Source organism: Ambystoma mexicanum, chromosome 1p (assembly GCF_040938575.1).
Source record: "Ambystoma mexicanum isolate Mex_15411 chromosome 1p, UKY_AmexF1_1, whole genome shotgun sequence".
NCBI lineage: Eukaryota > Metazoa > Chordata > Amphibia > Caudata > Ambystomatidae > Ambystoma > Ambystoma mexicanum.
In genome coordinates, this window is record NC_090921.1 from 1294822769 (window position 1) to 1294840697 (window position 17929).

Sequence of the window (17929 nt, forward strand, 5' to 3'; positions counted from 1 at the left end):
CAAAGCGCAAGGCAATCTTCTGCATCACACTGCGGCTAAAGGGAAGTCTCGACTGGTCTCCGGCTGAACTGGAGACGAGCATCCTCAGGCCAGGCCAGGTCCAGGAGTGGGGATGTGAACAGGGAGCAAGCCTGGGAATGCACCAAGATTGGTCGAGCTCACAGACTGGGGGATCGGGGATTGCACCGAACAGTCTACAGACAGAAACAGGGATTCGTCGGAGCGGCCATGGGCGTGAGCTGGACTGGACAGTGTTGGTGCAACACTAATGCCAATCCATCCAAGCAATGTACACAACATAACATAGGAGGGGGCAGACAGGCTGCAAACAAGGCAGCACGCATCGCATGAGGACACAAACAGTTCTCAAGCCATGGGGCTGCAAAGGGGTTCTGCCGGTCTTCCATGACGGGGGCGGTTCTGAGGCACAAAAGGGGTGTATAGGAATGGTATGGGGATTTATAGAGCTCGAACTAAGGCCAGAAGGCATCTAGGCTCTAAAAGCAGATTGGCAGTAGGAAAATTAGCCGAGAACGCAAAAGGTACGTTTTCAGAGTCTTGCGAAACTGAAGATGATCAACAGTGTCACAGAGGTGCAGCAGAAGAGAGTTCCATAGCGCAGGGGCCAGAACTGAGAAAGAACGCCCCCCAGGCTGAGCTTTGTGGGGTCCCGGAACTCTCAACAGAGCTTGCGAGGAAGCTCGAAGAGCGCTGGATCGGCCTGAAAGGGGTCAGCTTTGGACAAAGCACCGCTATCGTAAATAGCACAGTGCACAACTCACAAGATCTTGAACTCACAAAAGGGGCGTTTACTAAAGCACAAAAGGGGTGCCTAGGAACGCACAAAAGTGGTGCCTAGGAATGCAGGAAATGCTCCAGGTACAACTTGGACCCCTACTTCACCTGCAACTAGGACCCACAAGACCACTCTGTAGGCAGCCTCCACGGCACTATAAAGAGACAGCAGATCCCAAACAAATGTTTCGAATAGGTGCTCGCCAGGTTCCCAGACTCCGTGCCCCTGAAGAAGGATTCTGGTCGAAAGTAATGGGCAATAGTCTCTGTTGAAGGGGTGGGGGTGCTCTTGTAAGCAAGGCAGCGCCCACTGATGGGAGAGAAGTGACGGGAGTCTAATGGGCAGGCTGGAAGGGAGGGAGGGACTACCCTTCATGGATATTTGGCTATGCACATAGGACTATTCCTGCCACGGCAATTAGAATGCTTACGGTCATACCCCAATAAGGAACCTGCAACTCACTTGGAGATAATCTGAGGCGAGTACCTGCTGCAACTCACAATTTCCCATGATCATGTGCCCTTACTTGTAGCACAGGAAGGGGAAATCCCACCAGCAGACAACCAATCCCATCACAGCTACTTAGACAGGAATTATTACACAATGCAGGGGATTCCCAAAGGGGCAATGGCCTCTATAGTAAAGCTGTCCCATTCACCTAGGCCAGGGGTGTGCAATCTATGATGTCTGGGACTACACATGCCATGACGCCTCAACACTGACTAGGTTGGCTCGGACTGATGGGAATTATAGTCCTAAACATCTAGCGAGCCAAAGGTTGCAGGCCCCCGACCTAGACGGTGTGTTCAATAGTCAGGTGTGAAATCATGTATGCTACCCCTGGGAATTCTACAGTGACCTGTTCTACTGGGCCACCATTGGCCGTCTCCCTTTGTGAATGCATCGTCCTTCCATTTATTCAGCACGAACATACTTCATTGTGCAAAAGGAGGCTTCCGAGAGGGCCCCGAAGAAACGGAAACAAGAAAGTTCACATCGGGGTCACGGAAGCCAAATGACGTGACCCCTTTCAATAACTTGCAGCAAAAACCATGTATCCTTTGGTAGGTATCCACCACCAGCCCGTTGCAGGGTCCGGCAAAGGGTGATGTATATTCTTAGGACATGCATTCTGTAATATGGGAGATGCAGTAATGCAAAGCACATGTGCCCCTTTCACAGCAAGCGGAGGAAAATATTGCAACATTACGTTCACTAAGAACCTCCATAAAGAGCACGGGAAATACATCTAGAAATCTCGGTGAAAGCAGCCGGTTCGTGGCCTCGTGGGCAGTCTCGCCGCTACTGTTCTAGAAGAGGTGGGCATTGCTGGAACTAGCAGTGGGCCGTCGGAACACGTGGCAAGGGTTGCTGACGCAAACGTTAGATGGGACATTTTCAATTGGTTTTGACAGGCAGCTCTAAACTACGTCCTTAATGTTTCAGTTGACGCAGGACATTCAAATCTTGACGGTTACCTGATAGACTTGATAGACTGTACCTATGAACGGGTGTTAAACACCCCTCCCTCTAGGAACTGTGTATTTCTGGTGACCCCTTCTTACCGAAGGGTTTTAGTTGCGCAGCATTGGGTCCTTGGACAGCACCGCTGCAAGGCAGCAACAGTACTACCCCTCTCTGAACACAATAGACTTTTGCTGCCTCACGTGATGGCCGGCGTGCGGGATCACGTGCTGCGTCCGTGGTCACAGAGGGAAAGGGTCATGGTTTATCGTGGATGATTACTCATCTTTTCAATGCGTGTATGTTGGCACTCGAGAAAATGAAGAGACTTTACAAGTATATAAACGCTTGGCAGCACCCCATAGCATGGACCAATGCCATCAGCAAAGGCACTAACCCACAGCTGCTCCTCACAGCCAATCATCCTGCAATAACAATATCCATAAACCTATCACCCCACTACTCTGAAACAAATCGACCAACTGCCAGCGATCAGGGAGTAAAATTAAACACCCTAATGGCGCCAACCGCCTGAAGTACAGACGCAGCAACCCTCCTCAGCCACCTCAGGTTGAGCCACTCTTAAAAACATACCCAACCAAATACTGTGAAAGCCAACATGGAGGGATAGAGTGGAGGCGAAAGCACGTCGCCTATGGCTCTCCCTGGGCACCAGCTTGAGGGCAATGCCCAGTTGCCATGAAGAACCTAAAACGAGTCCCACTGAAGTAGGCGTGCTTCAGAGGATCTGCCCGGCTGCCTACATAAATCAGGAACGATGCCCGCCCAGACGTTTGGGGCCCACTTCAGCTCATCTTGAAGGATGGGACCCCAAATGTGGAAACACACAACTGTACCTCTGATTCTACCATGAAGTACCAGGCAATAATAAACTGTTAGAGGAGTGCTTAGAAACTTGAGGAAAACTAGATTAAGCGCTTCATGAAACCGGTATCATCACTCGTCGCATGAATCAACCCCGTGCCACAGTTCCACCTTCACCGGCAAGTGCCATGCAGCGTCCGAAAGGCTTGAGGTTCTCTGTACAAAATACAGCACAATGCATAAAGACTGTGGTGCCCACTCTGCCCCAGGTACGAGACCCACTCTCTGTGGCGATACCTGCCCATACATCATCATGGCAATGCTTCAGTAACGAGGCCTCCTCTCACTTGCCTACAGCGAGTCACTGCACTCCCCCTGCTTTGCTGTCAATCATGGACCAGCTCTCAACACATGCAGCCCCTCTAGTACCATTAATGCCCTCTCTGCCCCAGGCCTGCTCTCCCTGTAGTTCCTGCACACACAACACTATCAGAATTGCTCTAACAAAATGGCCTCTTGTAACAGTTGGATCTCCAGATGTTTTGGACTGCAACTCCCATCAGCCCAGTATAGTCAATGGTGAAGGGTCATAGCAATTATAGCCCAAACAAATGGAGCGTCGCAGATTGCAGACAGACCCCCCCACCCCCCGAGCATACACTAATTGTCTATTGGGGGTGGAGTCGGGTCTGTAGACTTTCGTTATGGCTGCAGACACTGATGGCATTGCTGGCATTCAGGAACCAAGACCTGGTCTCTGGTTAAAGGTACAGGTTCAGCGAGATCAGTGAAGAGCGGCTAATGGAGAAGAGCAGGCAGTGTAATGGGGCAGCGTGTTTGGCGCAGGCCTGGATTGGTATCGCTCACCTTTGCATGCTGCTGTCCTCGATGAAGGTTGTGCATGTTTTCTTCTTGATGTACCTGGGGATCCACTCCTGCAGGGAAAGAATGAGAAAATAAGTGACGTTGCCAACAAAACAATCTCTCTACAAGTCCCTACTGCAAATGCCTGGTGCAGGTGGTTACACCGCCATGCAGGTGTATCATGGTTAACGCCCTATGGACCTACATGCCGTCTGTAGCTATGCATCACTGACACCGCCTCAGGGACACTCGCACATTCTGTACCTGTGCATCCCTGATGGTACCTCAGGGTCTTTGGTACATGCTGGATCTATGCATGACTGACACCACCTCAGGAACAAGCTGGATCTATGCATGCGTGACACCGCCTCAGGGACACTCACACATTCTGTGCCTGTGCATCCCCGATGGCATCTCAGGGTCTTTGGTACATGCTGGATCTATGCATGACTGACACCACCTCAGGAACATGCTGGATCTATGCATGCGTGACACCGCCTCAGGGACACTCACACATTCTGTGCCTGTGCATCCCCGATGGCATCTCAGGGTCTTTGGTACATGCTGGATCTATGCAGGACTGAAACCACCTCAGGGACACTCGCAAATTCTGTACCTGTGCATCCCTGATGGTACCTCAGGGTCTTTGACACATTCTGGATCTATGCATGACTGACACCACCTCAGGAACAAGCTGGATCTATGCATGAGTGACACCGCCTCAGGGACACTCACACATTCTGTACCTGTGCATCCCTGATGGTACCTCAGGGTCTTTGGTACATGCTGGATCTATGCAGGACTGACACCACCTCAGGAACAAGCTGGATCTATGCATGAGTGACACCGCCTCAGGGACACTCACACATTCTGTACCTGTGCATCCCTGATGGTACCTCAGGGTCTTTGGTACATGCTGGATCTATGCATGACTGACACCACCTCAGGAACAAGCTGGATCTATGCATGCGTGACACCGTCTCAGGGACACTCACACATTCTGTACCTGTGCATCCCTGATGGTACCTCAGGGTCTTTGGTACATGCATGACTGACACCACCTCAAGAACCTCCTGGATATATGCATGATTGACACCAGTCCAGGGACACTCGCACATTCTGTACCTGTGCATCCCTGATGGTACCTCAGGGTCTTTGACACATTCTGGATCTATGCATGACTGAAACCACCTCAGGGACACTCGCACATTCTGTACCTGTGCATCCCTGATGGTACCTCAGGGTCTTTGACACATTCTGGATCTATGCATGACTGAAACCACCTCAGGGACACTCGCACATTCTGTACCTGTGCATCCCTGATGGTACCTCAGGGTCTTTGACACATTCTGGATCTATGCATGACTGAAACCACCTCAGGGACACTCGCACATTCTGTACCTGTGCATCCCTGATGGTACCTCAGGGTCTTTGACACATTCTGGATCTATGCATGACTGAAACCACCTCAGGGACACTCGCACATTCTGTACCTGTGCATCCCTGATGGTACCTCAGGGTCTTTGACACATTCTGGATCTATGCATGACCGACACCACCTCAGGAACATGCTGGATCTATGCATGCGTGACACCGCCTCAGGGACACTCACACATTCTGTACCTGTGCATCCCTGATGGTACCTCAGGGTCTTTGACACAGTCTGGATCTATGCATGCGTGACACCGCCTTGGACTCCCTCCACTTCCTACACGAGTGAGTCACTGCTATCACTTCAGGGACCCTCATCTCTTTTGCATGTCTGCATGGACTGGACATACGTTTCCAGAACACCTAAATCACATGAATTTTGGGTGATTCCTTAAGGACGAACCTCAATCTTTTGGAAAGGTTTGTCTGAAGTTCGTCCACACGGTTTAAAGGAGGACACATGGCTAGACCCGGGAATTTAGTCTCGGGCAGGAGGCCAGTGCTGGAGGCGGGCAGAAGATATTTCGGGACGTTTAAGGATATTCAGAGTAGTTGTTGGAAGAACAGGAGGGAGGCGTAGTGAGTGACCGAGACCCAGCAAGAGAGTGAGATTCAGGGTTGTTTTTGTTGAAGCCACGCTATGTTACATTTTCATTGAATTCGAGTGGAGGAGGGTGGCAGGACAGTCAGTGTGGACTCTTGAAGCGAGGAGACTAGATGCATGCCTCCTAGGAGAGGATGTGGGAGGAGCCAGGAACTCACCAGGACCACTGAAGTGGGCGAGTGTCACACACTCCCGATTTTGCTGGGAGTGAGCAGCAGGGACTCCAGTTGGTAGCAGGAGACGCGCCAGTCAGTTGGCATCTATTGAAGTGAGCGCACAAAACAGATGCCATTGGGCGACACCTGGTATACTGCTGGAAAGGGGGTCAATGTAATACAATCTGAATGCGCTACGCAAATACAAAATGAAGGGACGCACGATGCACATTCCATCACATCGTACGGAGCGTGGACGCTGGTGAAACCTGTTGAACCATTTTAGAAAACTGCTTGGACACAATGTGTATAATTGGAGAGGTGACCCAATCAGGGAGCCAAGCGCATGACCTGCAGAATGCAGAGTAGGCATGTGTTCAGAGACTGCTCTGCATTTTGCTTTTTTTGGCCTGGCTTTGCACGCCATTAAACATGCAGAGCCCGGCAGATACACAGTTCTGTGGGAAAACCCCTCCCCGCGCACCTTGTACAGTATGCGTACACCAAGCGGTCCATATGGCCACCGACGCGCTAAGCTGCTCCACCCCCCTCCTCCTCAAGTCTGCAGTCAGAGAGAGCATTTAATGCAGCCTGGGCTATTGCCTGCAACTGCACAATTCTCACAGAGCCAGATGTTGGACAATTTACATTTTTAAAAAATGAGCAAGCACTGAAGTGTGGAAGACTACCCATAGCCAACACACCCTCTTGGGTGACGATAACGAGGATGTATTACCCAGTGCGCGCCAGACACTGAAACGTAGGACAGGGTGGTTTCATTGTGTGTGAGGTTGGGGGATGGGTATCCCAGTAGTGACTGGGAGGCCCTGGCAGTTGCGGTCGTCCACCTTCCAGGGCACCGAATACACTGGAAGCCTGAGAAAAACAAACACTTTCCATGTTCTCCACCAGGGGGCAACCGCCGCTTACGGGTCTCATTTTCTTCTCACAGGGTGCAGCCGACCCTTAAGGTACACGGGTTCTTTTACAGGGCACCATCAACCACCAAGGCTGCTGGGTACCCTCACAGGGAAGAGCACCGCATTACATATCTTGGGTTTTTCACAAGGCGCAGCCACCTACTAAGGCGCTTTCACTCCTCTGCAGGGCGGAGGACTAAAGTTCTCCAGCAGACTTCTGCCACTCTCATGGGTGGGGCGTCCTGTAAATCAAATCCCTTCCCCATCACGGGCTTATCCCCCCCCACCCCTGCACAAGGCCCTCTAGAAAGGAAGGGCGGTGGAGCGCCATGTGTCGCCACAGGTTGCCAACCACCACGAGCCGACCCCTGCACCAGCCGACTCCCCCACCAGCCGACTCCCCCACCCCCCCCAATTAAGGCAGTTCATCTCCCAGGCTGCATTATGTACTCCAGGGGGTCGGGCCCAAAGAGGCATGCTCTCATCGGCACATGACCGCCCCCCCCACTGCTTATGAAGGGAGCCCTGGCAAAAGGAGCCTGGTGCTTCACACCACTGCCACCAACATTGATTGAGCAGGCTAGACTGTGGTATGCCCAATGTTCCTGCCATATTTCTCCCCGGCTCTGGGACATGCTAGTGTGCCCCTCCCCATCCTGGATAGAGTGGGTAGTGGTGGCTGCATAGCCAGTAGCCTCAGAGGACACGTTGAGTCTAGGACACTCTTGTGACACTGGCACACAGGGCTCACAGGGCTCCACAGCACAGTCATCCCTAGGGCATGCCCCATCCGTTCTGCATGCCTTTTGCCCCCATTTGCCCCACTTCTCACAGCCCTCCAAACTGTAGAAGACCTCCGGGACCTCCCCCTGACCCCTTTCCCTGGTGGCAGTCCCACAGCCAGGACCCCGTGGGATGTGTGGGTAGGTTGAGGTCACTGCTCTCTGGGGAACCTCCTGGCTTTCCCCCTCTGCCACCTCTTCATGTACACTCGTCTCCCACCCCCGACCCCTCCTCCTCCTCCTGGGCATCTCCCCATAGTCTTCCCACTTATCCGCTGTGCCACCCCTGCTGTGTTGGTTGGAAACAACTTCTTCCTCTGTGTCTTTAGGGTGCATGCTGCAGCCACCCCTCCTCCTACCCGAGGGACATGCCTGCCTGCCCCTCTAATGCCGCTGTGTGGGTGTCCACAAGAATCCCTCATTTCCCTGCCTCTGTGCTCATCGCCGGCATGCCCTTTTCCGATGGCCCCCCTCCTCTCCTACTCTGGAGGCCTCCCCAATGCCTCTGCCTCCCACACAGAGGGTCGGAAGGGCTTTCTGACCCAGGCATCCAAACCGGCGCCTACAAAAAGAATAAGCGCCCCCCCCCACACACCAATCATGATGGAATATTCCTCCTGAAAAAGGGAGGGGGAGAGGAGAAAGAGCGCAAGAGAGCGCAAGAGTGCGCAAGAGTGCGCAAGAGAGGTGTGTGTCCATGTCCAGATAACCCACAAGTGTGTACCTGAGAACCAAACCGCCCCCCCTACCCCCCAGTGACCCGGGTGGACAAACAAGGGAAGAAACTAAACCAATCCTATTCCCAAAAACACAACTAGATGTAATATAAATCAATACATACAAACAGTACACAACAAACGCACAGAGGAGAAACTGTAGTTTTTTTTGTGTTGGTCGGGGATACACATAGTGTGCCATATGTTTTCGGCCTTTTAACTTTTATAAAAAAAGGGACACAACAAGGAGAAACGTGCAAGAAGAAAGGGCACATTTTTGACTTTTCCTTTATAATGGGAAATAAATCCAAGGCACTGCTAGAGATTGAATACAGACGTGGCTGGCTGGATGCGGTAGCAATGAGCAGGGACTGGCATGCTTAAAGGATATGGCCTCCATCCTCACACCTGAGAAGGCTGGTGCTCCAGAGAATGGGGCACGTTCTTGGAATCCCGATATCTGGGATATCATGTAAAGACTCTCATGGAGTCTCAGTCCCCGGAAACTGGCTGAATTGTATCCAAATAGCAGGCGTGTAAAACGCGGTCTGGATCGACACCTGCGGACATATGGACACGAAGGAAGAGGCGAAGAAGCGAAGAGACTCAAACTAGGCTGGACCCCAACGACACTTGGCTCGGCTTCAAAGGGTGAATCAAGAAAGAGAGGCCCTGCCTGGGTCACCGATTTAAATCCTGAAGTGACGGAAAAGAGACACCTCAAGAGGGGGAAAAAGGAAGTGTGCTCGTAATTGGGAAGGCTGGTGGAATGTTCTAGTAAGGTTAATTGGGTAATCAGACATCACTTCCGCTCATGACACAGAGTCCTTCCGCAGATAAACAAGCATTAAGACCCAGAGGAAGGCTTTCTGGGCGGCTGGCATTCTCCAGGAACTTAGAACCGGGCGTTGTTTCAACAAGCAATCACCTAATCATGGCGCCATTGGAGACACACAAGAACAAATGACCAAGACGGACAATAAAACCACAGCCCTCTCCTGAGTGGATGTTCAGATCCATTCCGTCCGGCCAAAGCCACGGTCGAGAAATGACCCAAGTTTGGCACCTGCTTTCCCCCCCCACACCCCCAACTGCTCCAGGGCAGGATTGATTCAGGGCCATATGGAGGGTCTTCGGCCTTTACATGGAGGAACATCTCTACTTGGTGAGATTTTGTCTCTTTGCAAACTAGCAATTAACATCTTTTGCCAAGATGCCCGTTTCCAGATTAGTGCATGTCAGATATGCAGTCCTAACCCACTTCTGGATGTCATCCGTCAAGCAAACTCTAGCCAGGGCTCTGCAACCTTTGGACCTCAAGTCCCATCAGCCCTAACCAGCATTGTCAATGGGGCAGGATCATGGAAGTCATAGTCCAAAACATCTGAAGAGCTGCAGACCCTTGTCGCACTCACTGAATGAATAAGGGAGTTGCAGGCAAATCCAGCCAAGTCCCAATGACTCTGAGGCCTTAGGGCACCTCCATTAAGCCCATTCCCTTTATAAAAAAAAAAATCAAACCATGGTGATATCACTTCTGATGTGCGCCCTCCACCGCCATCCCCCACAACCCCAGCTGACTGACAAGTCATTGAAGTCGCCTCAAGTGAACCAGCAGGCGAACAACCTGTTGTATCCTCAAGTAAGCTTCCTGAACGCGGAGGCACACATTCGTACCACCCCGCTGGCAGCACTCTTCTAGGTAACTGGAGTTCACTCTGACTGGGGTTAAGGGGTTCTTCCGTTCCGTCACCAATTATTTGATTTCTGACAGGTTACTCTTAACCAAGCAGGTTTAATGGCTTCCTGAAGATTGACAAGGATAGGTTGCTATTAGAATTGGTCATTTTCAACACGCTTAATACCCAGAGGTTTCTAAGCGCGGACCCGGGGATTGAACCCGTGTTGCTGCACGTCGGCTTGCGTTGCCCCTGAGCTATCCTCCCGAGTGCACATTTAATTGCGGATATAGAATAATTGTGCAAAGCAAGTAAAATATCATCTTTTGCAGGGTATTGTTACTTATCTTGTAGTGTAGGTAGGAGGGGTTACACTCTACCGGCTGGTACCCAGATGCCATCTTCTCCAGTGGTGCACATTTGTTAATTCTCCTAAAGGGACCGCTGGGATCTTTTCGGGACACCCTTGTTACCATTTAACTCGTAAACGTGAGGATCCGGCCATGGTGCGTAAGGTAGTTCCTGCAGAACGAGTTAAGCGTTCAACCACCCTACTCCGGTGGCCTACTCTAATCGGTTCCAAATAGGGCTGTTCTTTTGGGCAAGTGAACCAGGCGACGGCACTGAAAGATGAGAAGCGCTACATCAATAGTCACTTACTCTGCTCAGGTGTCCCAGAAAGTAGCCACACAGGTTGTCACCAACTCAGTGGACACCAGAGATTTCAACTATTCACAATGCCTAGGAGAATCTGGTAGGTATGCAGTTACCGCTGTGGCGACACCCGCGCCACACTCTGGATATGCCTGTATTGAACAATGACTAAGAGCAGGTGACTTGATCACACATATAACTCCGAGCAGAGATCACATATGAAGTTGTCGCATATCATTTGGGAGGTGGTTTGCCAGCCGTTTCTTTTAGACTCTCATCAGTTTGTTTTCTGGTACTTGTAGCCCAGCGTTTGTAATGGGGCAATTAATGTACAGCGAAACCGGACAACAGGACAGAATGACACGAGCCAAACCATGGAAGGACTTGCAGAACATTTAAACCCCTACTTGGTGACACTTTTGACCTTTGTTACGGATTCTTTTAGAAAAATGTGTCTAAATGAGCAGTTTGCAGCACAGATGCCAACTTAAAGTTCACATGCATGCCCTTGGAGCAGATATATGCGAGCCTAAATAGTATACAGATGACACATTTTACTACCCATATATTTGATATAGTCTTGTAGGCCACAAATATATTAGAAGTTACTTAAATGGCATATAGGTGTCTTGGAAAATATAGCGCATTTCAGCATTTTTAGAGTGACCAGACGTCCCGGTTTTCCCGGGAAATCGTCCTAGGTCCCAGGTGTTTTTTTAATTTTATAAACCCCGTCCCGGGTTTGCAAGGGTGGATGGCTACGGTCCCGGTTTTTGCAGGGAACGATTTTGAAATCAGGCCCAATGCAATTCTTCCAGTGTGAATGGGGGTGTGAATGCTATTCACGCACCCCTTTCCTTCCCCTTCCCCTCCCCGGCCGCTCTCCTCTGAGGGGAGTGTGCCTGTGAGCACACCCCCTGCCGCCCCCCACCTACGCAACAGGACAGTGACCTAGAAGTAGGACTACTGCTGTATTTGTGTTTACGTTAGTCCTGCTTGATGTCTATGGCCTGTCCCGTTTTTCTATTAATCTGGTCACCCTATATTTCCTATTGACAAACTCTACAGCTTAAAGCGTGTTAGAACAGCACAGGGAGCGCCCCACATAAACCAAACCCTGCCGGGCGTAGCCCTTTTGCCCAACCCTTTGAAATTGGGAGGATTGGCGAGTGCCACATTCGGATAGAATTCTGAACTTCTGTTAACCTTCATACAAACCGACTAACAAAACTTAACATCTCTGCAGGCTTATCTCACTCAAAAATCTCACACAACCATCTCTCGCACAACAACCCGCACGCACTTCACACCGGAACAACACAAACACCAACAGCACACAAGGTCTGACATCGATCCAATACTCGCACCGAAGCTCAGCACCCGATGTATACTGAGTTGAAGCAGCCAACAGAACACCACTGCTCTCACTATCCTACTCCCGCTTCACCTACTAACCCATCCCACCTTCTCATTTGCAGATCTGCCAGAGCGCCGGGGGACCAATTCCGTTGGTGACGGTGTGCAGTACAAATACCTTTAACATTTAATATACGCCTTCTGGGCCTTAATAAAGGCAACGACGTTCATTATATTCCACACTGTATTATATGCTCAAAGGGCTGTAACAGCAGCATTACAATATGACTCACACATCCATCGGAGCACTAAAACAGCACCTGATCTATTCCCCCACCCCTCAAACACCTTGAAACCCGACCCTCAGTGGGTTGGTCTTTCCCCCAGACTACTGGAATGACAGCTATGTAGAAAACCCTCTATGCTGCTGTGAAACTAAGGAGGACCTGGAAGTGGGAGGGTGGTGTTCTAGAATGTGCCACTGATGCGAGGCCCTGCACTTTCTTTTACCTGAACCCTTTTCGCGGGTTATGAGGCGGCGAGACTGTGTGATGTGCCCAGCGGGACATTTGGTAATTCGGCGGAAGTGTCCCAAATACCTTCTCCTGCACTCGTGTGTCTCGCAAGGAGGAAAAATGAGTGTGGAAGAAGTAACTGCGTGCCAACGAGAGGGAGGGAGAGGCGGGGAGAAAGCGCTCGAGAGAGAGGAGAGAGAAGTAGAAAGCGACGTGGAAAGGCAGACGGGTAGAGACAGGGAAGAAGAAAAAGGCAGGATATTTAAAGTGAGAATGAATGCTGTACTCTCCTTCACAGTACTTAGCGATCTACAGCAGTTTTAACCTGGGACGTCATTTCACCAAAAGGCCAGTGGTAGCGGAAGGGACATCCCACGCCCCTTGACAATCTGATGCCATCACAGGAAATGTCATTTGACTCCTCCCCCAAGTGATGTCATGGGAAGTGATGGCAAACTACCTTCAGATTTTTCAGATGCGTCTAGCACCTGTGTTTCCAGGTGCTCATTTCAGCCAGATAAAGAACCGAGGCACAGAGGGAGGCATGATTTGTCCACGATCACACATTTGGGGAATGTCCTTTTCCAGATTCGACGTGGGGTCTATATGTAAAACATACAGAATGTGGTATTTGTAACAGGGTAACCACAATCTCTAATGCAGGCTACAGCTAGTGTAGGAAACATCTATAGATCAATGGACACAGAGTACGCATTATCTGAGGCGTTGCTGTGATAAAAAAAGAAGCCACATTACTGCCCTGGGGAGGCATGCACCGCTGTTTACCCAAGAGAAAAAGGCTGCACGAGCAAGTCTTAAAAAATTCAATCATTGACCAGGATTTAGTATCAACAAAATTCCATGGTTATAAATGTATATAGCATTCAGCTGCCACTACGATAGAAGAAACCTATTAGACTGGTCTGCATACACAGAGGTGAGTGCACCTGATAACGTTAGCTTTGCTGGTGTATAATACCTGGGAAAGGTTCTTTCAATATAGCCAAGACCCCCCGCTAGTTTTTTTTATCTAAAAGTAATACTGGGTGCCAGAGGACTTAAAAAAACAAAAAACAAAAACACCATTTAATGTAATATCCTCACTGCACAAATCCATGGCACCACAATTTTAAATTGAGAACACCCACAAGTTGCTTCTCACCCGTATACCCACTGGCATATTTAAGGGCGCGCACTGCACACAACCCCCATTGTCAGACCCAGTGGTGCCCAATGGAGTAGCACAGAATTTGGCGCCTGTCCTGCGAGCCACACTGTGCCCCCCCCCTCAAGCTCCTTAACAAAGCAAAGGTCACGCCACACCGCGGGCCGGTCCAGACCACCACGTCTGCACAATGTCCATGATGATTATGCCGCTGCAGGGGCATGCACTACTGAAAGTGAAAGAAGTAAATGTTTTTTAATCAAAGCTTCAATGTTAAACATATGATAGAAAGAAGCGGCAGTGCCTGGTCTACACATATACTGGGGAGTTATTTTTTTGGAGGGTGTAAATATTTGCTACAAGTATGTGCTTGCGACCACGCGTAGTGAGGGAGTATGAACTAACGAAAATGGGTTGTGGGGAGTGCAGGGGGGGTTCAGTCAGGGGATTCTTCTCCCTCCCCAGAGAAAATGTTTTGAATAATGGGTTATAATGGTACACAGCACACTTTGTGAACATTTGGGTAATTAGTTTTGTAGGGTAAATCATGAAAAGAAATACAATAGATGCAAGTCGCAAAAGTGCATAGGGCATTACCCAATGCATTATCATGCCGGTCCCTGCAAAATATGCCAGTATAAAAAACATTGTCATGCCAGGTGTGCCCATACATTTCCATGCTGGCTCCAACAACATATGCTAGTAGTCCCATATAAAACCAAACTCCTGTTCGCTTTAAGATATTTCTTATAGTATCATTGCTGGCACCTTTCACAAAACTGGCTCTGCCAATATATGCCAGCTCTCCCATGTAAGAACATAATCCGTTGGTTTGGCCATTAAAAGGGTCACAATATGAAAACCTGTGCCAGTTTAGACCCATAAGAACACTTATCATGCTTGATTCATCATAGATGCACAGTTAATAAAGTGTAATGCTACAGTAAAAAAAATATACAGGCTGCTACACCAAAACATCAGTCTAGTGAGGTAACATTAGCTTTCCCATGGTTGCTTTTTTTTAAAGATGCTGAGCAATAAAATGTCATGCAACAGTAAGCAATGGCTAGACTGGCTGCACCAAAATGCCAGTCGAGCCAGTTAATGACTCACATTAACTTGGCTGTGCTCGAAAATACTAGTAAAACATGCAAAGTAAATAAAGGATGTGGCAAAAATGCTCCAGTGATCCTCCGTCTCCCAGGACAGACGCACACACTTTCACCCACTGGTCACTCACCCATACATCCCCTCTCACATTCACTGAAACTGGATTCACCAAACAGGCACACACCAAACCCCACCCAGCACACACTTAACACATGCATACTCATTCACCACCCAGTCACTCACACCTTCCCTTACCTCCAGTCATTGCATTCTCTACACAGGCTTCTCATCTTTTTCTTCCAGCTTCAGTCCGTCCTTCAGGCCACCCTCAGCTCCTCCGTGCTGCTCACAAACAGGAAGCTGCGAGAGCTTCTTCGTTCTTGTATGTGAGCTGCAAGAAAGCCGAGGGAGAAGGGGCTTGAGTTGAACGTGGCATGTGCCACATATCACTGTCAGCTCCAACACCTACTGAGCGCCTCCCCGGCCAAGCCTTCACCCTGATGGGTGACGACTTGGCTGCGGACCCACCAGACCTTATGTGGCGGGGCATCCAGCACCACAGAGGCACCTGCTACACCAAGAGCTTCCTTTTTCTGTTTTCTTTTTTTTAATAAAGTTGAGGGGGTCGCAATGGAGGATAGCTCAGGGGCAACATGCTCGACTTGGAAGCAAGCCGACACGGAGCACCGCAGGTTCGATGCCCGGGTCTGCACTTAGAAACCTCTCGGTATTAAGCGCGTTATAAATAACCTATCATATCATACCTATCATAAAGGCAGTACCCAGGGGTCCCAAAAGTGACCCCTGGCCACCCCCAAATGATGTCCCTGGTTCTAACTCTCAAATGGGTGGTGAAGCACTAGGGTCCCTCTGCTTTTTGGAATCTGTGGTTAGTACCACACAAGCCTCTATCGAGTTATGCAGGGTTGACACACCATCTCGCACAACAAATGAGTACCGTGAGTGGCAGGTGTTCAACAAAACCGTAACTTCACGGGGGGAGGGGCTAACACGTCCCGTGGTAGGGGAGAGGCTACCTTAAGAAGAGGATTTGCATAGGTGGGGGAGAAATGTACTTGTATGGCACCCCATTCCCGTTTTCCCAAATGAATGCCCAGCAGTGTCCTTTCAGCACTTTAAAAATTACAGGAGATCATTTTACTTAAAAATGTAAATTGCAGGGAGAGCACCCGTCCCATTTGCTCTTATGTACAAACAGGTTCCCTGCATACAATTTGAGTCATTTGCATTATGAAGTGAAAAACAAAGGTGTAAACGCAGGCATAGCCGCCGGTACGCCTTACTTTGTTCATTTTGCAGGTAGAATTGCGTGAATGCCACTTTACATGTATCAATAGCAGGCATCGTTTGCAATGAATTCCTCCGAGCGGTGTGGTGGCAGGCTAAGGAGGAAGGTTGAGGGGACATTCAGGCGCAGAACGGTGTGATGACACCATCATATGGCACTGACACGCGGCACCGGTAGTGGCAGGACCATGGGTCTCGAGCTCGGAGGACCTTGAGCTGTAAGAGGAGGAGCAAGGCAGTGCTCCCCCTCTGTTGTCAAGCCCAAGATCTCAGTCATCTAAGCAGGACCAATGTCATCTTCATTTCCCCACCGTCACACCCTTTAATCTAGGCAATGTGGGCATCGATTCCTTTTCCTGGATCGGAGGGACATGTTGGGGCTCATTGCATTGAATTGTAAACTGGTTAAAACAATTGAAGTCACTGCTAGAGAGATTTTCCTTTTATTTGTGTGCCAAAGGCTCAGCGCAAAACAGTGAAATGGTCGACCGGGCGCTCATCGAATGGTGCGGTAGGTGCACAGGAGCATGGGCAATGGGGAGGAGGTCTGATTAGTTCACAGGGGGTCACCTTATTTCCCCAAAACTGTTCTCGGTGCTGGAGGGAGATGGCCACAACTACTCCGTCACAGCCAAGTTAGTAATTCCATATTCTATGATGTCTGCGAATCACAATAATATTGCACACATTCTTGTATGCTGTTTTTTCCTACATATTGTAGTCTTACCCAGCTCTAGTAAGATGGCATGTGGACATATCCTAAAAACAGTTATATTATTTTCTGAGTCATTATTGCGATAATTCTGAAGTTTTTGATATAAAAGTGTGACTTCCAAAAGATAACAAGAATTACATAGCAAGTTAAAAATGAGAATGTTCCTGTATATAAAATGCACATTTACAAGCAACTCCACAAGAGATTGTTTGGCATTTGAATACTATGGCAATATTCCTTACAACTACATTTTGCCTCATGTGTTTGCATTTTCTTATGCTTTCCACTTTTCGTGAGATATTGCTTTATAATTCAAGTGAAATACCTGAAAATGAGACATCGCTTTCTATCCCTGACGAAGGTATGAGTTAAATTTTGTCTTATATTCCCAAACAAATTGCTTGATCTAACAGGGATGTTGGGGAAGACAATGGCGGTATACATTCAAATCTGGATAACTTGGCTCATTTAGGAAACATGTGGCATCAACACATGAAGAAAATAAGGAGAAAAATGGCAGATGAAAGCTGCCATGTATGTTCCCTTATACCGTATACTTTGGGAACATCTAAAATATTCATAGCAACAGAAGTATCAGTGAAAAAGCCACATTGCCTGACAAACCTTATACTTTGCTGAACCATGGCAGGACAGTGTCCATAGTGTGGGTCACTAAAGTGACATCCCAAAGAGTAGACAATTATGTGCAAGACATGAAGTCGAGAACAAAGCAAGAGACAGTGCACCGAAAAATATTAACAGCCTGGAATAAACGGAGCAGGAATCAAAATCCATGAAAAATAGGTTACAATGCAAGGGCAAGGACGGAAAGTAAATACGAAAATGCTGGGAAAGAGGCCAACTATGAAT

At 49.2% G+C, this 17929-nt stretch overlaps 1 protein-coding gene across 3 annotated transcripts in view; it reads right to left on the reverse strand.

Annotated features, from left to right (window-relative positions):
* TRPM4 (transient receptor potential cation channel subfamily M member 4) overlaps positions 1–17929 on the reverse strand; it is a 386617-nt gene that overhangs the window by 246575 nt on the left and 122113 nt on the right. For all 3 annotated transcript variants that reach the window (XM_069605669.1, XM_069605650.1, XM_069605660.1), the window contains exon 2: positions 3953–4020. In XM_069605669.1, the coding sequence (XP_069461770.1) occupies positions 3953–4020 (68 nt within the window). The remainder of the gene's footprint in view (positions 1–3952; positions 4021–17929) is intronic.